At 40.8% G+C, this 24,117-nt stretch overlaps 1 protein-coding gene across 3 annotated transcripts in view; it reads left to right on the top strand.

Moving 5' to 3' along the window:
• Positions 1-10,826, top strand: part of DNAJC13 (DnaJ heat shock protein family (Hsp40) member C13) — a 116,916-nt gene extending 106,090 nt beyond the window's left edge. For 2 of the 3 annotated variants that reach the window (XM_058553106.1, XM_058553085.1), the window contains 3 exons: positions 146-286; positions 1,862-2,005; positions 9,968-10,826. In XM_058553106.1, coding sequence (XP_058409089.1) covers positions 146-286; positions 1,862-2,005; positions 9,968-10,180 — 498 coding nt within the window. In that variant the 3' untranslated portion in view covers positions 10,181-10,826. Of the gene's footprint in view, positions 1-145; positions 287-1,861; positions 2,006-4,274; positions 4,375-9,967 lie in introns of all 3 variants that reach the window. The other variant, XM_058553095.1, reaches the window with a different exon arrangement.
• The last annotated feature ends 13,291 nt before the right edge of the window (positions 10,827-24,117 follow it).

Genomic DNA, 24,117 nt, shown 5'->3' with positions numbered 1-24,117 from the left:
AATTAATAGGAGACTGAGTTTGACTCAGTTCATTATTAAACTTGAACTGAGTGTAGGTTTTTCATATGTTTTATTATTATGGTATTTATTGTGCTATATAAAATATTGCTATTCTACAAGTAACTTTCTCTTTTGGGGCACCTAGCTGTGTGTTCGAGCCATGGCATCTTTAGAGACCATTGGCCCACTGATGAATGGAATGAAAAAGCGACCAGATACTGTTGGTCTAGCCTGTGAAGCAATTAATCGAATGTTTCAGAAGGAGCAGAGTGAATTAGTAGTGCAAGTAAGTGACTTTCTAGATTCAGCACTATTTTAGGAAAGCAAGCATACCAGACAAATAGATTTTCAGTTATGTAGAACTGATTTGGTTTCCCTCACTTAGGTTTGGCAGACAGGTAATTTGTGAGTTTGTGTATGCATGATTTTATATTTTATACACACACACACAGGCACACGTGTATATGTGCACAGAGAAAGGTGGGCCAGCTGCCAAAAATCTTAGCATTGTCAAAGTACTTTTGTGATATTTAAATTTTAAATTTTGTTTATCTACTAAGTGTTTATCCTTAGCTTGCTTTCTAAAATTTACTTCATCCTCTTTGGAAAGATTCCTTCTGTTTATTCATTCCTTTGTTTCTTAAGTCATTTTTAAGAAACATGCCAAGATTTTTATTGTCCTTTTCAAAGAGACTACCCACCTAATGAAAATAAGACTTGGTGGGTACCAATGTAGAGTAGACAGACCTGAAGGAACAAAAAGCATACAATAAATTTCAAAATCATTGTGAAAGTGAACTTTCTAAAATATAACTCTTAAATATAATTGAGTCACTCTTCATCTTAACTCTTCATTGGTTTCCCATTACCTGCTAGATGACAAAGTGACAGCTGACATCCTTAGCCTGAATATAAGGCCCTTCATTTCTTTTTTCTGGCCCTCCTATTCTTCCAGCCTCTTTTCCTCTCATATCTCCTCTCCCCAACACGCCCCCCCACCGCCACCTCCACCCCTCATTTAGGCGGTTAGAAGTATTGGGTACATCTCAAGGAGATAATTGGATACTCTGAGGTTCAAACTTATAATTGGCTTCAGTAGGGGGGCGAGAGGGGGTGGAGTTGTATTGGAAAAAACATGAACTAGTTCCACCACTTGATGTCTCTGTGACCTCAGGCATGAAATGTAACCTTACAGTGCTCAGATTCCTCATCTGTAAAATAAAGTTATGACTACCTCACTGGGTTGTTGTGAGAATAATATCTGTGAAAAGAGGTACACTCACTAAATGTTAGTTACTTCCACCTCTTCCCTTTGAGTTTCAGAGTGGGCAGTGAAAATTGTATGATACCAGAGTATTATTTAGCTTTTATTAGGCTGATAGGAAATGTATGGTGAATGCAAATGTTGATTTAAGAAAATGTGCAAAAAATATTAAGATATTTCAAATATTGTTGTCAGTTAGTATAGTGTCCTTAGAGGAGGCAGCCCAGTATAGTGGCTAAAAGCTCAGATTCTGCACTTTGTAAGTCCAGATGCAAATTCCATCACTGCCTAGCTCTGTGACTGTCAACATGTTTCGCCCTCCATGCGTTGATTTTTCCATCAGTATTAATTGTGCCTACATCATTGGGTGTTGGATTAAATAAAATAATCAATGTGTAGCATTTAGAACAGCTGATGGCACGGAATCAAGTCTCATTAAGAATGTCATTTTTATTAGACAATAAAAAAAATCTGCATTTGGCATTAAAATAAAAAAGTAGGTTGTCCTCTTCCCGCTATGGTCCTGGGGGTGAAATTATTTTTTCAGTGGATTGTTAGGTTTTTTTCAGCATATATGTATGCTTTATTCTTTTCTAGGCGCTGAAAGCAGATTTGGTCCCATACCTCTTAAAATTACTCGAAGGCATTGGCCTTGAAAATCTGGACAACCCAGCAGCCACTAAGGCTCAGATTGTTAAAGCTCTCAAGGCAATGACTCGAAGCCTGCAGCATGGAGAACAGGTGAGTCTGCACAGAGGTAACTTTGATCTGCCAGTTACAAGTATGCTCAAAGCCAAGGGTTCCATTTACAGGTGTGGTTCTATTGGCTGTAACTGGAGCAGGTCCCAAGACCAAGGATGGACTAACATAGCTGCCTCCTAGCCAGTGAAAGAACACGAACTGTATGCTCAAATAGTCACCCAGGATAGTGGTAGCATGTGGTACATTTCAGGAAGAAAAATGCCAGAATTCTTCAGCATTGAAGAATATTGAGTATTTAGTGCTGGTTAAGATTGACTTTCAGGTCTAGGAGTTGTTGGATAGTGAGAACCACATTCATTAACTATCCCATAATGCACGTCATTTTAGTTTCATCTCCTTTCTTTATTAGCACTTAGAAAGTGTTGGTTTCCTTTTTGTTGTGACTTAGATATCTATTAATGTGTTTCAGCTGCATGCCTGTGCTGACTTCAAGCCAGTTCAGTAATTCAATTTCCTCTTTGGTTTTATTTTTAATGTTGCTTCTGAGGAGATCCTCATTCAGTGTTAATGTACAGCCCTGTCCACTAATGCTTTCTCTCTTTTTGTTACTGAGGTGAAATTTATCTTAACATAAAATTAACCATTTTAAAGTGAACAGTTAATTGGCATTTAGTGCATTAACAATGTTGTGTAATCACCACCTTATCTAGTTCCCAAAAGGAAACTCTATACCCCTTAAGCAGTTACTCTTTATTCCCCCACCACCACCACTGCCTCTGGCAACCACCACTCTGTTTTCTATGAATTCACCTATTCTGGATATTTCATATAAATGGAATCATACAATATGTGACCTTTTGTGTCTGGCTTCTGTCACTTAGCATGTTTTTGAGGTTCATCCATGTTGTACCATGTATCAATAATGCTTCATTCCTTTTTAGGGCTGAATAATATTCCATTGTATGTATATGCCACAATTTATCTGTTCATCCGTTGATGGACATTTGGATTGTTTCTACCTCCTAATCTTCTTTTGTAGGTTTAAATTGACTTAAAGCTTTCCTTTAGTGAATCCACTGTGTGTCTGTGTTCCAAGTAAAACAACATTTTTTATGCTATTGTCCATTCTATCAGTATCATCATCTGAACAGTTTAAAGTGATATTAAAGAGAGAGCATGTGTTGCTGCAGTCATTAACTATGTGTTTAATAAAGTATTTTGTGGGGTTTTTCCTGTGAGTGTTCTGACTGCCAAGCAAAGGCACTCCTGTGTATCATGTGCAGGCGGTTGTCTTCCCCCCAACTTGCCTCAGGGTTCCTGTTGATGAAATTAGCAAAGTTACCCACCTTCCTCTCCCAAGGGGAAGAAAGAGGTATGATAGTTTCCAAAATAGGAACTCTCCACCACCTTCACAGCTAATCACTTCCACTAGTGCTTCTTTCCACGGTTGGGACAGGGAGTCTCTTGGACTCTCGCGGCCCCCATGTATATCTCTACTTTAATGCTTACCGCTAAGTTATCTGGCACCATCTGTCTCCCCTACTAGACTGTCAGCACTTCAGAGACAGAGACTGTCTTTCTCATCTTGGTGTCCACTGTGCATGACATGTACAAGGTGCACAGTAAATACTTGATCTGAACATTGATATGCAAAAGATATCCTCTAAGTTGTAATTTCCTTAACTTTTTTTTATCTGTGTCACATAGAAGTATGTCTTTCATCTTAGTCCAGTGCACATTTACACACAGCTGTTGTTTATTCTCATGTATGTGTATATATCACAGAACAATATGTACCCATTTTACCTGTGATATTCTGATGCTTTCTAGAGTCACCTGTTTTATTTTCTCAAGCATGTCGATCACAACCCTCTTAATCGGTTTCATAAACTTCTAACAGGTTACAACCCATAATTTGAAAGACTGCTTTAAGTTTTAGCTTGAGTTTGCAGCATCTTCTCCTCAAACTCCTTCCTTAGGAATGCTTCGTGAGCCCACACCACACTGTCAGCCAGTTATTACTATCACAGGCAAACCTTCCTGCCCAAATCACATACAGGTCAGTAAATTGTAGGTTCAAATAATAGAGTCCAAGTTTAGAGAGAAGACTTGATTTAGAGGCTTTTCTGGGTCTGGTTTAATGGGCTGTGCCTGGTGTAGGGTGTGTGATGAATGTAGGTCTTGTTCATCTTGGATCTTTCCTCAGCTGGCTTTCTTCCTTCTGTCTTGGAAGTTTGCTTTTTCTCTTGAGTTCCATCTTCCAGGCCCTAAGTTATTTATGTTTACAGAGTTTGCTTTACTTCCCTAGGTGAATGAAATCCTTTCTCGCTCTTCAGTCTGGAGTGCCTTCAAAGATCAGAAACATGATTTGTTTATTTCTGAGTCACAAACAGCAGGATACCTCACAGGTAAACCACACCTAATTGGTTACCGTAAGACATACAGCAGAAGCCACTTAGACCTTCCTTTTGCCCTGACTAGACTGAAAATAGCGTTTAGAGGGTTTTCTTAGGCTGCTGGTCACCTGGTTTGAAGGTGCTGTGGACATGCACTAGACCTCTGATATTAGCCCTGAGCAGCGTGTGAACTGCTGTTGTGTTGACTGTGTGCTGACTGAAACATGGACTCTGCTGTTTTGATCCAATTCATTAGTGGTGTCGTATGTTATATTTGGAGCATGGCTGTATAAGTGTTTATCGTGAATATGTAAAAAGAGTGGAGAAATATCTACTCGGAAATGCCAGTATCAGAAACGTGATAGCATCATTCTATTTCTGTCATAATAATGGATTGAAGTTCTAAATATGTATACTCATGTGAAATATTTTTCTTCTGAGTTTCCAGTGATTTGCCAGGTACTTAGGGTTTGTCCTTTCTTGGGAGGAAATATGTGGGTACCATAAAGGAAAGGATGTTTTACTGCTTAGGGATCAAAAGATAATACACTTGTGAAGCTCAGGACATTTGTCCAGTTGACACACTAATTGCCTAATAACTTTAGAATACTCGTTTTCATATTGCTTTCTGTTTAAAAAGAAAGTACAGCATTCTGTTGTTATATGCTGAAGATGAAATATTGTCTCCAGTATAAAAGTTTTCAGTTTGGAATTCACCTTAAGAATATGAGGTGGTTCTTGCCATCTGCCTGAAATTGTAGTATATAAAAAAATGTCAGCCCTGCTTTCTCCTCTAACCAGAGATGATGCAGGTAAATTGAAAGAAAAAAATTATTACCCAAAGTTTCTCATACGAGTGTGATTGTTTTAATAATCCTGATGCTAGTATAGAAATTTATAAATCGTGGAGACTAAATCTTGAATATTCAAAAATAGAGACTTGGGAGAAAGTTTTGCTTGGTTTTAACTTTAGACTCGGTTGTGATACTACTGTTTTTTCTTCACTGTGACCACTTTAATATTAATCCACTAAAATTTATAAGCAGTGCCCTAATGTTTATAAACCTGTGGTGCTTTGGCTGCCAGTCATGTGTGTACATTAAGACCAGAGTACCATAGATTTCCCTGCTAACGTTTCCAACCCATGTGTATGATTTCTGTGGAGAGACATACCTAGAATATCGTCCTAGTCTATCCCATATCTCTCTTTCAAATTTAAGGTAAAGCTGTAGCTTCTAAGTATGTTCTTATAGGCACACTAAAAGCTTTACCTCTTTAGACCCCTTTTCCAAACGTTTACATAATACCACATTTTTGTGGTGTTACATTCATTACTTTGTATGTAAAGATGTTAAGATTGGAAAATCCGCCTTATTTTTTCTGGCTAAGAGCAAACTTATTTGAAATTTGGCCCTGAAGAATAGTAAGATATAGATTATAAGCTTCACGACAGGGAGGCCTCTTGTAATTCTTTGTTCTCCATTGTACTTAGTGTTTGTTGACTTGACTCGATGGAATAAAAGACTGCAGGTCCTTGACTTACTATCATTCTGTGGGCCAAAAGGTCTGGTGTTAGAATACAGAAGAGAGAGGGATTTATCTTTAGAGACCTAGACTGACTTGAAATCATTTTGGTCCTCACCTCCATCTAAATTGCCTAGTAACTATAGAAAAAGTACAGGGAGTGGAAGGGTTCCTGTCTGTGCCTTTTCTTTTACTTGGATCCCTGGGGTGGCTTTTGAGTGAGGTATGAGAAGCAGCCTTGATGAGCTGTGGGAGGTGGAAGAGTGTTAGGGAAGAAGAAAAACTGGGGTTTATGAATTTCTTCACGTCCTAGGGCTGGCTCAAGGGGCAGAAAGAGGCAGCAAGTTCCACACAAAACCAGTGGAGGGGGAGATGGTATAAATCCCAACCTGGAAAGGGACTGGTGTTGCTGAAGCCTGCGGGCGTGTCAACATGGGACAGGCTGGACTCGCTCTGAGCTGTGTTGGCCCTGAAATTGTCCAATTTTTAGCACATTAATCTGGGATGTTCTTTTGTCAAGATGTTAGTTGTTTGAGAAGATTTAAGATTTTCCCATCAGCTCTACTCTGTTCTGTTTGAAAGGACTGTTTGAAGTGGTAAAGTACTGACAGTTGAATTGATGTGTACTTATTGCTTGGGTTGCCATATGTTTTTGTGTGTTTGAGCTTTTCCATTGATGTATTGTGTGTCATGTGTTTGATAAAAGAGGCAGGTACTTCTAATAATGATAAAATCCCGTTATGTGGAACTCCATGGAATGTATACAATGTTGTTTTGAATTGGAATTTTAAATTTACTCCACTCTACCCTCAATCTTGAAAAGACTCAGATTGTACCCAGCCCCTCTGATTTGCAAATGAAATAAGGTGCTGTGAGAACACACATCACCAGCCTTTTCTTCTAACTGTATCTTTGGGTGAGTTTGGCAAGTAAGTGGATTTTGTTTAGGAGATGGAGAAAGATAACGGAAAGTTAATTACTGTTTCAAAATAAGATGAGAATGACCGAAAATACATTTATGATTTTCTTCTCCCTGGCTGCTGAGCAAGTGTTATTCAGTCCTACATTCAGGATTTGGGGTAAAAATAAAAATGTCCTAAGGCAGGATTACTCAGTATTGATAAATTGAGATGAGACTGGCTCTCTCACCTGGCACATTGTTTTATGATAAATGCTCATCTGAAAGTGCCTCAGTGGGATTTTACCTGTGATATAGATGAGCTGTGGTTGCTCATTGTCCAGGGCCCTGGGTTACTTAGCCATTTATTAGATTCTAGAAGAGCTTGGTGCTGACAAGCTCAAGGCTCTATAAAACCAATTTTGGCAGCGAAAATCCTCAAATTACCTCACCTAGAAAATCGGTAGAGAAAGATGGAAAAACAGGGAAAGGAAGACCAGCAGGCCAAGGTGAAGATGCTTTTAGGAGCTAGAATTGGAGATGAAGAACTTTGTATATACATATTTATTTAATTAGAGGCATGTGGGATAGTTAATTGGGCTTCCTAAGGCCGTTAAAGGTAGAGAGGGTGCAGTTCTTAGGCCTCTCCTCAAACCAGTTAGTTAGTTCTTTGCAGAGTTTTGTTTTTCTCTTTACACCTGTCCAAGACTACACAATGTAAGTGATGTTAGGAAAGATTCCCTAAGGTCGATGTCAGTTTATTGTAGAACAGTGACTGCTAAGGCAAGGCTTCCTTTTTTTATTTTCCCCACTGAGAATCCCATGTTCATTTTCATCAAAGCCCATGCTCCTTCCACTATTCCATCATGGCAGCCAATTCTGTTTTGTGGAATTCGTTGTTAATTTTCCATCTTTTCTCATTCTTAAGTGACAGCCTTGCGCAGTGTTGCCACATGCCCCATTTCTGGCAGCCCCTACTGTTTCCTCTCACTTTTCTCTGGAGAATACAACTGCTCTATCCCATCCTAATGACCAGATTGTGCCTTTTGGCCCCTAGAAACCAGACATGTCCTCAAGGAGAGCCAGGGGTGTGAGTGAGAGAGCATCTCAGACTTCATTTACAGAAACTGATTTGTCTTTCCTGGAAGAGGCAAATGGTGGGGCTAGAATTTGGTCTCTTCTGGATATCCTTCTAGGCCTCTCATTTCATAACTTAGATTTAGCCCAGGGGTTCCCAAACTTTCTCAGTTCACAGTGCCCTTAATATCTTAGTGATTTTTTTTTGTCTACCCCGAGGCAAAAAGGAAATACTTAATAGTTAAACTTTTATTAAGTAGTTATGTCCAAACAACTTGAAAGTAGTTGTTTGTATGGTGTCCAACAGATGTCTCTGTGTTTCTCAAATTTAAAATATCCAGCCGTGCCCGTGAATTTGCCCCAGGGTGCCTCAACACACAGTTTGAGAACGACAGCCTTAGTCTGTTTTCTATGTGTAGCATTCGTGATTTGGTCTCATAATCTACTCGTCTGATGTGAACTAAGTTGAGCCCACAGTCAGAGAAGCTCAGGAACTATACCAATCTGGAGTGTTTAGGTGTTAATTCTTAAGGGTTACGTCTTTAGTGAGACTTTCTTGATAGTTCCCTCGTAATCTTGGTGCTGCCTAGGGTTCAAAGAGTGAGAGGTTGGTAACAGTGCGGTGCTGTAGCTCTGGACCGCCTTGTCAGAGGGGGTTTGTTGACCCAGCGGTCTTTTTTGAGCAGTCTGTGGAAGGCCTGGTGTCCTGATTGGTGGAAGGCAGGGGTTGATAGATGCAGGCCCATGGTGCCTTAAAAGGGGAAAATCCTTTTTCTAAGTTTTATAAGTTCAAAGTTCTGAGTGCCTGGGCACTCTGGGTGGTGTGTTACAGCTTGCGCAGGCTGTTGTCTCTGGCCCTGTAATCACACACTAGATGCAGTGTCTCCTCAGTGGTACAAGCCATTTCACATCCTCGATACAAATGCTTGTAAGGTGAAAAACAAGATGAATCTGAATTGTGTCCTACGTCAGTCCCTGTTACGCCTTAGCCTTCATCAAACTGCTCTGCTGTTTGCCCTTTCTCACAACTTCCCTTGCTGCTTACGTTTCTTTTTTCCCCTCAGGTGTCTCTCCTTCCCTTCTAACTGGCAGCAGCCCCCTTCACCTCAGGAGCGGGCTTTAGATCCGCTCTGCCAGGCAGCTTGCTAACTTCTGTGTAGCTCTCTGAAGCAGGTAGAGAACCATTTTGCTAAATGCATGCTGCTTCCACTGCCTTTCTAGTCCTAACCCGTCAATGTTCCTTAGCTGTTTGCCTTGTTTCCTATAATATCAGCTAAAAGTATTGCTCAGTATGCAGTATTATGCTACAGTGTCTCTTGCAAGTGCTCGTACAGTTTGTGCAGTGATTCTGAGGTGTAGTTAAGTGTCTCTGCAATGTTTAAGATGAACTAGAGGACTAAAGCCATTGTATGCTCATAGGACGACACATCTTGATAAATGTTGGCATATATAGCATTTTCATGCAGTAGAGACTGTTAGAACCAAGGAAGACATATAAAAGTGAAATATTGATACCTTTTCCCATAACATTCTTGTTTTGACCTATGTCCAGAGCCTTCCTTTTCTTTCTCAGAGACCTTGGTTTAGCAACTCTTTTTCATTTGGTGTCACTTGTTATAATGGCATTTCTTTGCGCCAAATGAAAATAGGTTAACTTGAATGTGGATAGAAGTGGTTTTTGTTGGGAGTTGCATCAAGAATGACTTTGGATGGTCTGACCGAATGTAGAGTTTCTTTTCTCTGTTTGTTCCCTTTATTTAAAAAAATTTTTTTAATATGACATAGCTTTCCATCAGTGCCCAGGATTTTTTGAAAGGTCGAACTTTCCAGATGTGAGAAGGGAAGATTTTCCCATGTTTCCACACCAGTGTTACTGTCCAGCATAAATTTTGAAGTGATTTTAAAGTTTGTCATATAGTAAAGGCAAACTGTGAAAATGGTGCTATGTAGCTATTTGTTAAGGTTTAGTTGTACATTTAGATAATTCTAATAGATTACCAGTTTCTTGTGATGGGGCAGTTGACTAGGTTCTGACATTTTTGTGAAGGTCAGTGTTTTCACATGACTGTTCTCTAGAAGGTTTGTATTTTCCTTTCTCTCTTGCAGGACCTGGAGTGGCTGGCTACCTTACCGCAGGGGCATCCTCGTCAGTCATGTCTAACCTGCCGCCTCCCGTGGATCAGGAGGCAGGCGATGTTGGCTATCAGACTTGAAACGTTCATGAGAGACAAGAAAATGCTGAAAGGCCAGGGCTCAGTCCACATTCCTCCAGCTGATAGGTTGAAGCAAACTCTTACTGCCTTTCTCCTGGTTTCATGACAGTGTTATTCATTTTTCTATAAATATATTTTTATTTAGGAAAAAAAGGTCAGTGATTCTAATTGTATCACGTTATAAGAAAGCACTCTGTGGATCAACCTAAGTGGGTACACAAGAATTTTTTTTCTTGATGTATGTAAGCACATATTGTTCCTTTATATCTGTTTACAAGACTGTGAATCAAAAAGACAAAACTCTCTTCCTAGTTTTTATAATGTTTTTTTGAATTAGTGTGACTGTGGGGTTGAACTGCAGTCTACAGAAATGGGGCTAAGTCACTTTTTCCTGGAAGAGGGTTTTTCCCTCTCCTGTATCGAGTCTCCGTGGCTGTCCTCCTCCGCCGTCGAACACTATTAGGTTTTGTCCCTGCACCTTTCACTGGTATCCTCTCCTCAATCATTAACCTTATGAGAGCTCACAGTACACATTGGTATGTATAGCTGGCTTTACCAAATGGAATGAAAAAGGAGCTTGTGCAAAAAAAATTGAAAAACAGATGTCATGTAAGAGATTAGTGTAATTGTGAAATGTTCTATACATTATCAAATATATAAAGCTTTCTATATTGAATGTACATTATACAGATCATTCATATGTGTACATAAAATTTTAAAAATAAAGGGAATTGACTGCTTTGTTAATGAGATTTATTTGTTCTAGGCTGATTTTTCCCTTTGAAGACCGCATGTATCTTTATTTCTAAGACAGATCTAGTAGTGGTAGTAAACACAGACTTTACCTCACTTTCACAACTTGCCAGACAGCTTCACTGACGTATCTGATCATTCCTAACTCCCTTTATTAATATTTCAGCCACTTCTAAATTTCCAGAAACAGATAGCATCTCATTTATTTTCCATACCGTATTCAGGAATGGGTCCGACTGTTAATAAATACTTTAACGTATGTGACACATTAATTCCAGTATTTTTAATAGAAGAGAAATTTAGAGAGAGAGGATATTTTGGATAACACAGATCTCAGCACATAAGTCTTCTAGTGTGATCATAAACTGCAAGAAAATAGAAACGTGTAAAACATACAGACACCTCTTGAATGAGGAAATTCTCAAACCTCCAAGTTGTCTTTGAAAGCAATAACCAAGTTTATTCCACAGTTGATGTGTAAGAAGAGCTAGAATAGAGGCTTATTCCTATCATATATCACTAATTCAATTTTCCATCAGATTTATCATCTCTCAAAGATTATGGAGTAGGGGCCGGCCCTGTGGCTTAGCGGTTAAGTGCGCGCGCTCCACTACTGGCGGCCCGGGTTTGGATCCCGGGCGTGCACCGACGCACCACTTGTCCGGCCATGCTGAGGCGGCATCCCACATACAGCAACTAGAAGGATGTGCGACTATGACATACAACTATCTACTGTGGCTTTGGGGAGAAAAACAAGGAGGAGGATTGGCAATAGATATTAGCTCAGGGCCGGTCTTCCTCAGCAAAAAGAGGAGGATTGGCATGGATGTTAGCTCAGGGCTGATCTTCCTCACAAAAAAAAAAAAAAGATTATGGAGTAAAACATCTATGTAAGTATTTTAACATATACCTAGGGTTTTAATTTCTAGACAGTACTTTGTCATAAAAATATGTTCATGAAAAGAGATTATGACAGCTAACTTGGGAGTAGGTGTTTTAGGAGAGCATAGATCAACACAGTAATATATTTAAATACTAAGAGAATATAGTTGTGAATAGTTAGAATATTTAAGGCCTTATTTAAGTTAATCTACAATCATTGGTGTTTGAATACCAATAATAGCTAATCTTTATTGAACCCATGCTGTATGCCAAGCATCTTATACAGTGTCATACATGCATAACCTCATTTAATCCTCAGAACAAACCTAGTGGCTTGATAGTGATATAATTCCCATCTTCCAGGTGAAGAATATGGGGCTCAGAGAGGCAAAGCAACTTATGGAAAGTCACACAACTAGTAAGTAACAAAGTAAGAAATCAAAACTACTTGTACTTGAAACCAAAGTCTGTGTTCTGAGCTACTGTCCTAAGACAGCAGCAATCTCAAAAACCTGTATGTGCCTAGGAAAATAGGGTTTTTTAAAACATTTCTTGTATAAACTAAAACAGATACAGAAAATCTCACTGAACAAATTAGTTTAATGAGTTATTATAAGGCAAATCACCCCTTAAACTACCACTTAGGTCGAGAACTTTGCCAGCCTCTCCAGAAGCCCCTCCATGTGCCATGCATGGTATCTGTATGATACAAGCACTTCCCTTTTAGTGGCCAGAGGGGGTGTGAGCAAGGAATGCAAAAATCCTTTGAGCTTGTTTCCTTGTCTATAAAATACGGTTGATAATTCTTAACCCATCCTTCACAGGGCTGTTGTGAGGATTAACTCTGGCTGTGAAAGGACGCTGGGAACTGTGAGGCTTAACAGTAGTGGTAATAATGGTGGTAAGCTGTGGAAGTCAGCAATTATCAACAGCAATGTTTCTCATTACCTTTATACCTGGGATCAGGAATAGGGTAAACAAATTCCAAGGACTTTTAGATCTACATAAAGTGATTTGTAATGTATTAGTTTTTAAAAGTCATATTGCTGTATAATCTCCAACTAAAAAGTAATCATCTTGGCTCCAAAATCAGATATACCATAATCTTTGGTCAGCAAGACCATCTATTTCCTACACACCAGAACATCTTTTCCCTTGAGCTGCTGCCTGTTTACCAGCAGGTAAGGTCCAAGAGGCAAGACCCCGAGAATGGCTTAAATGAGTTTCCTAATTGAGAAGGATGCCTGACAACTGAGTTGAATGAAGAGTTCCATCCCAAAACTAAACACAGACTGTTTACACAATCAAAGCAGTCTCATTGTAAAATGAAATGTAGAATTGAGAGTTTGAAGTTAGTTGATAGAAACAGCTAGAGAATGCGGAATTCCTTGGGGAGCTGATTTCTAGCAGGGCTGACAACAATAGTGACCAGCCTCCAGCGTCTGTTCCTGTGTAAAGAGACCAGGGCTAAAACCTTGGCCTGCAAAGGTCCGGCGGGTGGGTGTGTGGAGGGCAGCCTCTGCTTGGCCCTCCTAGGGCCTCCTGAGGGGAGAGTGCGTGCAGTGTGCCAAATGCTCCCGTGCTCCAGCGACTGGGAAGTCCAGATTTCCCTATGAAATCAGATTTTAAATATGGGCTACCCATGCAAAGTTTTTAAAACCAAGGGGGCCATGAAGAAAGTACCTGTGGACTAGATTTGACCCCAAGGTTGCTAGTTTGCTGCCTCAGGAAAAAAAAATACATCTGAAGTTCAGCCCCCTTGAAAGAAGTGGTACAAGGAATGGGATGTGGATGTGCTAATGAGTTAATTGTTGTCATCAGTATTGTTAAATGACTGAACTCCTCGTGCAGCGTGTGGTAGCTTCACCATCAGGTCCACTCACGCTGCTTTTACCAGAGGAGGGAGGCCAGGACTTCAGAGAAGCTCGCTGTTATGGACTGAATGTTTGTGCCGGCCCCCCTGATTCATATGTTGAAGCCCTAACCCCCGCGTTTTTGGAGGTGGGGCCTTTGGCAGGTAATTAGGGTTAGATGAGGTCTTGAGGGTATGCCCCTCATGATGGGATTAGTGCCCTCATAAGAAGAGACACCAGGGAGCTTGTGCTCTCTCCCTGTGTGTACACAAAAAAGAAATCGTGTGAGCACACAGTGAGAAGGTGGCTGCCTACGAGCCAAGAAGAGAGGCCTCAGGATGAAACCCACCTTGCCAGAATTTTCATCTCAGACTTCCCAACCTCCAAAACTGAGAAATAAATTTCTGTTGTTTAAGCACCCAATCTGTGGTGTTTTGTGATGGCAGCCTGGGCTGACTATGACACTAGTGCTGCCTGGAGGACCAGAGGCAGAAGGGAGAGGAGAGTTTGCTCATAGATTAGTAGGACAAGGGGCTAGTCAGAACCAGAGCCACCGGAGCATTGATTGGACTTGGTATACATTCAGCTTAGGCACCTCTGGAAACAACTGACAGCCTGTCCTGAAGCTGGGGAGGCCCCCAAATCCGGTCTACAGCATACACCAAAACTGGGAATGGGCGCTGGGTTAGAACCAGGGAACTGGCTGGTTCCTGGGAAAAAAATGTGTCTTTCTGGTTTTGTTGGTTTTTTTAAAGCATGTGTTAAATCTTGAGTATCCAGGTTATATCAGAGTCACTGCTGGATGCCCAAGTACCTCGGTGTTGATTGTAAATAAATCCATCTATATAAAGTCCATCTTTGTTCACATCAACCCCCAAATGGTTGTGTGGACTCGTAGTTGAATTCTGTGTCCCTCTTGAGGTCTTGTGTCACCCAGTCTGTTTAAATGAGAGCAAGAGAGAGGCAGCAAGTTGCCCTGGAGCCAGCATGGGCTCTGGAGTTGGGCCTCCAGGCTGTAGTTCCGGCCTGCTTGCCTTTAAATGGGGGTCATTAATGCCCCCCTCACAGTGGGGTTCTGTAGATCAGAGATAATGGATGGAAACACCCAATATAGTGCCAGCCTCTTAAACGGTGAGGTGGTGTCAGGGGAAAAAGCACTGGCTTGGCAGGCAGGAACTGCCCTAGTTAGGTTTCTGGCCTTGGGTATCAATTCCTTCTATAAAATGCCTGGGTTGGTCTGGTCAGGAAATATTTTGCTGTTAAGAATCTGATGAAAGATAATTAAGTCCTCTACACAAAAACGTACAAAAACACATATTTTAAAAATATTAGAGGGGCCAGCCCAGTGGCGTAGCAGTTAAGTTTGCTCGCTCCGCTGCGGTGGCCTGGGGTTCGCAGGTTTGGATCCCGGGCACGGACCCATGCACCGCTTATCAAGCCGTGCTGTGGCGGCGTCCCATATAAAGTAGAGGAAGATGGGCACGGATGTTAGCCCAGGGCTAATCTTCCTCACACACACACAAAAAAAAATCGAAAATATTAGAGAACTCAGTGCGACTCTAACCCCAGTTAAAAACCCCAGAGCTAGATCACTCCTAAGAACTTGATATTGTTTCGCACAAATAACTAACTATGATTATCATGAAACAGACTCTATCCTCCATTGTAGTGGAAACATCCAGGAACCTATCCTGTTCATCAGTGCTTTCCTATTGCTAATTTTACTACATATATTGTTTAATATGCTATTTAACATTTAGAGCAAAGAACTTCACATCTGGATTATTGACCATCCACTAACTTCCCAATTCAGGGAGTAAAGGTGGGGCTGGGTTACTGTGGGGACCAGGGACCCGTAAATACAGAAAGAAGGATGGCCAATTTAAAACGTTTGTTTTTCCACCAAGCTTACAAAAGATGTGTACATTTCTGTCATTTTTACAAAGCCCCAGTTCGGGGAAATAGCTTTGTAAGAGAAGAGAAAAGCCCCAGAACTGTTAATGGAAAGTCTCAGTTATATATACAAATAAGAATATTTATGCTTACATTTTTTTAACATTAAAACAGTATATGGTTTATATAACAAGGTTTTGTGGTTACTGTGTGTAAGGAGTTTTCAGTTATTCTCCAAGGCCAGTATTTATAAAATCTAACGTCTGCAGGGAACATTGCCTCCTCCCCTGGCCCCTGCCGAGCGTGGCCATGTCTGCACGGGGGGAGAGGAACCCCGTGCCCTCAGCCTCTTTATTTCGGGGAAAAGGTGATGAAGATATGGCTGAGTCAGCGAACGGATGAGTCATTTATTCTCAAAAAGAAATGTCATAGGGAAGGAATTCTACAAATATTTAGTGTGCATAAATTCAGTCATGTTGCTCCAACTAGAACTTAAGTTTAAACCTCAGTCTCACACTTTAATATTTTACGAGACTCAAAACAGCCTTTTGTATACATCTATCCAGTTTCCCAGCGCTCCAAGACAGGAAATGGAGCATATTCCCTGCTTTTAAATATGAGTTGACCAGAGACTATCTTGTCAGCCCTAAAATGATCAAGATGAGTTCATTATGCACTTCTTGAGTTTAGAGCAGAAACGTTTGTCAGCTGCTACAGGGCTGGATGATACCACACCCTCCATGTGATGGGGACTTTTCTAAAGCAGCTTAGTGTGATGGAAAACCTTTGAAGTCAGACTTTAGAGTGCATGCTAACAAGTGTATATACCTCCAAGCAGGAGAGGAGAAGCATGAAAGAGGCCAAAACAGGAAGGAAAAAGGCAACTTGGAGAAAACAATGAAGGAAGAAGAAAACATTGGAGAAGAAAGCTATCATTAATACCCTCAGAGATAAACATTGCATCCACAAAACGAGAGGATGCCACTTATTTTTTTTTCAGAGAACTAAAATCAGGTCTTATAAATTAAAAAAAAATTAAAATAGCAGAAATGAAGAACAATGGAAGACATTGAGAGATAAAGTTGAGGAAGTTTCCTTAAGAAGCAGAGTAAAAAGAGATGGAAACAGGAGACAAAAGTTAAAACAAACAAGAGGTCCAGTCTGAGGCCCATAATCCAAAACACCTAGGTCTAGAAAGAGACACTAGTTTTGAAAAGGAGATGTTATGGACTGAATGTTTGTGTTCCCCCAAATTCATATGTTGAACTCCTAACCTCCAAGGTGATTGGTATTAGGAGGCGGGGTCTCAGAAGTGATTAGGTCATGAGGGTGGAGCCCTCAAGAATGGGATTAGTGCCCTTATAACAGGGACCCCAGAGAATTCTCTTGAGCTCTTTCTGCCATGTGAGAACACAGTGAGAAATTAGCATTTGGAAACCAGAAACAGGGCCTCAACAGCCACTGAATCTGCCAGTGCCTTGATCTTGGACTTCCAGCTTCGAGAACTATGAAAAATAAATGTTTGTTGTTTAAGTCACCCAGTTTATGGTATTTTGTTATCACAGCCCAAGCTGACTAAGATGGGTGGAGGACAAAATAAAAAATTCAAAAACTTTCCAGGAAAGGAGGGGTACGCCACTGTGTGCCCAGCCCAAAGGATGAAATTAAACCCTTACAAATGCACATCATTGTGAAATTTTACAATATGAAAACAGGAAGTTCCTATAAGCCTCCAGGGTGTGGCAGGAGAAGGGGAGAACATTTTGATGAATAAACGACAAGCAATAGTATATATTGGAGTACATGAGGAAGTTATTTGGTTTAAAACTAATTTGGCCTGACCTTGTTTTTCCAGAAAGGCCTGACATGGACTGTTGAGCATGCTTTGTACATCTTCTTTAAACATTTACAATGTCCCAAAGACAAGAATGAGGCCCTTAAAGATAGGGATGTAGCTTCCTCCCCCCATGTCAGCATTTCTTTAAGGATAAGCATCTCTTCCTAGAAACTAAGGATTAATTACTGACCTGCTGTGCTCACCTTGTGACCACTGACCTGCTGTGCCAGCAAAGCAATCTCATGACTGTTGTAAAAGGGACATTCCTGTCATATGTGATGTATGCTCTTTGTTCCAGGACAGTATATAATCACTCCGTACACGCCACTTCTTTGGTGTGCTCCCTTCCTTTGGGAAGGCCCCCTGGGCTATAGTCCCCAGACCTGGCTCATATAATAAACTCACCCCAATTTTGATTTATGATTGATTATGGGTTATTTGTGTTGACAATTTCTTAGAAAGGAAAAAGAATCGGAATAGCACTGGGTGTCTCAATAACACTGAAAGTGAGAAGATAAGGGAGTGATGGTTTCAAAAGTCTAAGGGAGAATGATTTCCCAGCCCAGGATTCTAGATCCAGCCAAACTACCAATTAAGTGAGGGGACAAAATTAAGACATTTTCAAACACACAAGTTCTCCGATTTACCTCCCATGAATATTTTGTAAGAAGCTCCTGAAGGATATTCTCCACCAAAGCAGGGAGACCAAGAAAGGAAAGTGGGATTCTCCAAATGATGGTGAAAAGAGAACCTAAATTAAGACAACAGCTTGCAGCTGATTTAGAGCAAAACCAGACCAGACCAGAGCAGGTCAGAAGCTCTGGGAACAAATTCTTCAAGAAGATGAAATTGATAGACAACCTATGTTTATGAACAGACTGAGAGGAAGGAGATTGATGTACCTGAGGGAAGAGTTTAGAAGAGTTGGACAGCAAAATGATCGTTGGATATATGACATGGTAAGGTAAGCTTCTGATTGGTACTTACATAATTATAATGCCAATATGATTATGTTGGGAGAAGGGAAAAACAGGAAGCATATGTGTGAGTGAGTGTATGTAAGTTTGGTCGGGGGAGAAGATGCAAGACAACTGAATCTTCTAAATTAAGAAATCAATAAATAATGGCTAAAACAAAAAAAACAAGGGTAACAATATAACAGATTATATGTGAACAGTAGTATTTATCGAGGTCAGATTGCCCTGTGATCATTGTAGAATGGACCAGTGACAGGAGGTGTGCAGCTCTCTCTCAAATAGCAGAGCAAGAGAGAGAGCAAATGTGGATCTAGATAAGGGATACAAGTGTTCACTAGACTCTATTCCTGTCACTTTTCTGAAGGTTTGAAATTTTTTCAAAATAATAACTGGGACATGAGTAGTAGTCTACAGTCATGTCGCTTCACAATACAGACGTTCCAAGAAATGTGTCATTAGGCTGTTTTGTCATTGTGCCAACCTCATAAAGTGTACTCACACAAACCTAGATGGTATAGCCTACTAAACACCTAGGCTGTATGGTACTAGTCTCATGGGACCCACGTCAAATATACAGTCTGTGGTTGACTGAAACATCATTATGCAGCACATGACTGTAACTGCATTATTTAGAAGTAGATAGTCATGCTTATCGATTAGCTTAAAAGTTTTTAAGCGGTTGCCTATGGAAATAAGGAATTAGCATATTGGAGGGGTGGGGAGGAGGAACCACGGATGTTTTTTATAACTAGCTTTGAACTAGCTTTTGAAAGATTTGACTGTTGAACTCTGACATGTACACCTTTGATTAAAAATAAAAACTAAATTAAAAAAAATCAATACATATTAAGGAGAAATTAAAAACCAGTAAAACCAAAACTTTAAGAAAGCAGCTTTTGGGGGCTGGCCCCACGGCACAGCGGTTAAGTGCGTGCGGTCCGCTGCTGGCAGCCCGAGTTCGGATCCCGGGCGCGCACCGACGCACCGCTTGTCAGGCCATGCTGTGGCGGCGTCCCATATAAAGTGGAGGAAGATGGGCACGGATGTTAGCCCAGGGCCAGTCTTCTTCAGCCAAAAAAAAAAAAAAAGAAGAGGCTTGGCATGGATAGCTCAGAGCTGATCTTCCTCACAAAAAAAATAAAAGAAAGCAGCTTTTGTACATGCAAACAATGCATGGGAAATACAATAGAAAAAATATTATCCACAATGACGAAAAGAAACATAAAATATTTAGGAATAACCTTAACATGAAATGTATAAGATTTATACAAAGACTGGCACTCTACTGAGGGAAATAAAGGAATTCTTGAATAGAGAGACTCTTCTTATTCCTGGTAGGATGTTCTGATATTGTAGAGGTGTCATTTGTCCCTAAAGTAAACTCAATACAATCTCACTCAAAATCCCAACAAAATAATTTTATGGCTCATTTGTGAGAATATTATAAAAATATGTGAAAGAAAATGGATAAAGAATTGCTCAACTAGATTTTAAAGTATATTAAAAAGTTACAGAAAATTAAAACAGTGTTGTATAGGCACTATAACAAAAGGTCAACAGAACCAAACAGTCTAAAAAATCAGTCCAGGGGCCGGCCCAGTGGCGTATGGGTTAAGTTCTCGTAGCAGTTAACTTTGGCGGCCCCGGGGTTTGCCGGTTCGGATCCTGGGCACAGACCTACTCACCGCTCAGCAAGCCATGCTGAGGCAGCATCCCACACAGAAGAGCTACAACTCTACAACTATGTATGATACACAACTACGTACTGGGGCTTTGGGGGAAAAAAGGAAAAAAAGAGAAAGGATTGGCAACAGATATTAGCACAGATGTTTTTTGTTCCTCAAAAAAAAAATTTTTTCAGGAAAAAAAAAGGAAATCAGTCCAAGTATATGACAAATAGCATGTGATAAAGATGGCCTTTCCACTAAGCATGTGTGTCTATTTGGTGAGAAAGGAGAAATGGCTTCATCAAGCAACTGGCCAGCCATTATATAGATCCTACCCTATATTGGAAAGGTCTATAATAGGCCCCACCCTCATTTTCTTACGTGTACACATATTCCAGCTACATCAAAGGTTTAAAGTGAAAAACAAAACTATGAAATCTATTAAGTAAACTGAATGAACCTTCAGATCTAACTGGTTGCCACACCAGAGCCACGAGCATCATGCTTGACTTGAACATCTCTCTCACCACACCACTTTTAATTAACACTGTGTTTCGTTGCTTCTGCATCTTGAATATCTCTCGAATCTATTTCCAATCTATCTCCACCATTGTGTAGGCCTCAACATGTCGTCCCTGGATCAGTGCAACAGGATCCTAACTGGTGTCCTGCTTCTAACATAGTCTGAATCCAATCCATTCTTCATGGAGTAATATTTCTAAAGCCCAGATATGATCTTTTCTATCCTATGTTTAATGCCCTTTCATTACTCCTCACTGCCCTTAGGACCAAGTCTCGTGCCTTGTCTTGGATTGTGAGGCCTTTCATGATTTGGCCCCTACTCTCTCTGGCATCATCTCTCCTGCTGTCTCTGTATCATTCCAAAAATAGTGAACTTCTCAGTTATTAGAACTTGCCAACCATTTTCCCCCAGATCTTCACATACACTATTCTAGCCAGAACATTTTTCTCTCCTCCTTGCACCTCTGGTTATTCAGATCTGGGAGCCTTCCATGACTGCCGGAGAGCATGGACTCCTTGAATGAGAGCACTTGGTTAATTGCTCATCTCCCCACATGAAGTAAGTTTTGTGAGAGCAGGGATCATGTCTGCCTTGTCCGCCTTTGATCCCTAGAGTTTAGCATTATACCTAGAATATAATAGGCACTCACTACGTATTTGGTGAATGAATCAAACTGTGCTTGTATAAATCAGTGCTTCACTTCAAAAAAAAAAATTGGCCCCTATTCACATAGTACAAAATGGATGGTAACAACAAACAGCAACCTTTACCAATTGACGTTAACAAAGCCATGGGCTCTGTCTGAGTCAGCGCCATGTGGGCTAGTTTCCAACGTCACAAATTCCTGCTCCAGACCAGTCTCCTCTGACCTCTGCGTATTTTCAACAATGCCAGCTTCTCAGAATCTGACCCACTGAGGTTTGGGGCCAGGACTGGAGTTCCCAAATGAGGAGAAATCCCACCAATTATCTTCTTTTGCTTCCTGCTTCTAGGTTCTTTGGTTGAAGTTGCGTCCGACTCATCTTGCACAGTGGATATGGGATCTTAAAATGTTTCCTTCCTGTTCAGTGTTAGCTTTGCTGCCTCATGATTCTTTAAAGTGTATTAAATCAGAAGGCTTTCTTATTTATATCTAGTTGAAGCAACACTAGACCAACATGAATTGAAAGAATACTAGATCAACGTTAGAGCTGAGACGGAGGGCACCTGCCATCCTGGGCAACTCGACCAGTCCTCACTGAGTGCCTGCGAGGGGGATGCACTTGTGAACAGGCCCCAGGCGTCCTTGCCTTCAGGAGGTATTTCATCCACCAACAACTCACTTAACCTAAAAACCCCACCCATTTGTACCAGATAGGGCCGGATTTTCGTCAACCACACAACCTTGAGAAAATAAACTGGTACTTACACAGAAAACAATGGAAAATATTTCCAAAATTTCTGTTTTAAGTCCCTTAGCATTCGTGCTCCACTGCTGGCAAAATGTTAAAGCTTCTGTGAGTGGCTGTTTCTGCCTCTCTTCTTTTCTTCTGGATGGTTTTTGTCTCCAACTTTGCCAGCAAAAGAAAGGTTAAGAGTAGAACAAAGAAAATCATTAATTTAGTGTGCGAGGATCACAACATAATATGGGTTTGCCTGTCAAATTATTTACTCCTTTGGGATGTAGTCCAGCTGTCTTGAAGGGCTGGAAGGAGACTTCTCGCAGAAAGGTTTCAACTGGATTTAGAGTTTAAGTCTAACTTCAACCAATGGAGGAGGGTTGCCTGCCAAGGTCGACAGGTCTGTGTTGATCTGGCCTGAGAACCAACAACCATGATCACCTGAGAGAGCAGGCTGTGAAAGAAGCTCATGTGCTCCTCAGCCTCCTGGAGAAGGGAAGCTTGCTCTACGAGGCACAAAACATCTACATCTGATGAGAGGGCCACCCCTCCAGCTTTATTTCTGGCTCAGTCCCTTAAGAGTAGAAAGTTCATTTAGCATCTTGGAGACAGAGATAGGAGTTATGATGGACTAAACTGAATGAAATGCAGCAAGTAAGCCATTTGGGGACCATTTCCACTGAAGCCAAAAATCTTATCATAAACAATTCTGCAGAGGATGAGTTGGGAGAAAGTAATTGATGATCAAAGTTTTGAATTTTATAAAAAATATTGTCTCCATTTCCCATGACTAGATCCTTATTAATTCCCACCAAGCTGGGCGGACTCTGGCTCATAAATCAACTCTGTAACCTTAAGAGATTGAGTTCACACTCTTCTATTCCTATGTGTTAAAGCCATCCTTTTGTTTCTGTTCGGAAACACTAACCACCCTGAACAAATATCAATCTTCCCTCAAATGATCTTTAGGAATGGTTATACCACAGGATCCTTGGTAAACTAGAAATGCTTAGTAATTTTTTGTCGTGTTGAGTTTTTTTGATTGATTGTCCTTAAATACGGGAAATACACTGGAGTTAACTTTTTTCCTTCACCAGACAAAAACATAAAAGATAAAAATCACTGTCTTCCCTTAGTTACTGTAGCACACAGTTGTTTTTGGCGGCTCAGCATCCATTCTCCATTTCTAATAACGCTCCAAGTCCTTTCCCGCACTGAGTGTGGTTTTGGTGGGAAGGTATCCCAGTGACCTCTCAAACTCTGGAGGCCATAGGGACAGAGCTGTGCTGTCCAACACAGTGGCCACTGGCCGCATGTGACTACTGAGCACTTGAAATGTATCTGAGGAACTGGATTTTTAATTTAATTTAACTTATTTAAATTACAAAACTGATTCGATTCAGTTTTTGAAAACTTTTAATATGTTTGGAACAATTTGAGTATGTGAATCTACTTTTTCAACTGTAAATTTTATGAACTCTACATACAGTCAACTTTCCACAGTTCAAGTATTTCCAGTGAAAATTTAGCTTCCAAATTGAGATGTGCTGTAAATGTAAAATATACTCTGGATTTTTTTGGGAAAAGTGTAAAATATCTTATTGATAATTTTTTAAATTGATTACACAGTGAAATGATAATATTTGTATGTATTTTAGGTTAAATAAAATATACCGTTAAAATTAATTTCACATGTTTCTTTTTACTTTTTTTTAATGCGGCACTAGAAAATTGAAAATCGCATGTGTGGCTTGCATTACATTTCTCTTCCCTCTTCCTGTTTCAGGACAGGCTGGGGCGGACCTGTAAATGGAGCTTGGCCAACCAAGCGCTCCTCAGAGCCCGAGCAAGCGAGGCAAGGACGGAGAGCTGGCGGGCGGGTCAGAGGGCGGGTCAGAGGGAGGCAAGCCGCTGCCGGGGCCGCTCTCCCTGCCTGTGTCTTGGCGAGACCCTCCAGACTTCCTTACTCTTCTACTTTCACACTCACCTAACAAATCCCCTTTTGCTCACACTAGCCGTTCTCTTCCTGGTGTTTGCAGCCAAACACTCCAACAGACTTGATCAGGATTTGTCAGGAAGCAAGTCTCAACCCTGGACCCGCATTTCACCAGAATCCCTGGAGCATCTTGTCACCACTGAAGTCGCAATCAGCAGGGCTGGGGCTGGGGCTGGGGCGGCTGAGTCTATAGCAAGCTCCTCAGGGGATTCTCACACTCATCCAGGGTTGAGAAGCACGACTCTAGGTCTTCTTTTAAGCATCTGCACAGCCAGTGAGTAAA

Source organism: Diceros bicornis, chromosome 2 (assembly GCF_020826845.1).
Source record: "Diceros bicornis minor isolate mBicDic1 chromosome 2, mDicBic1.mat.cur, whole genome shotgun sequence".
NCBI classification, from domain to species: domain Eukaryota; kingdom Metazoa; phylum Chordata; class Mammalia; order Perissodactyla; family Rhinocerotidae; genus Diceros; species Diceros bicornis.
The sequence above is the reverse complement of the archived record's forward strand: the minus strand, read 5'-3'. Positions and strand labels throughout refer to the sequence as shown.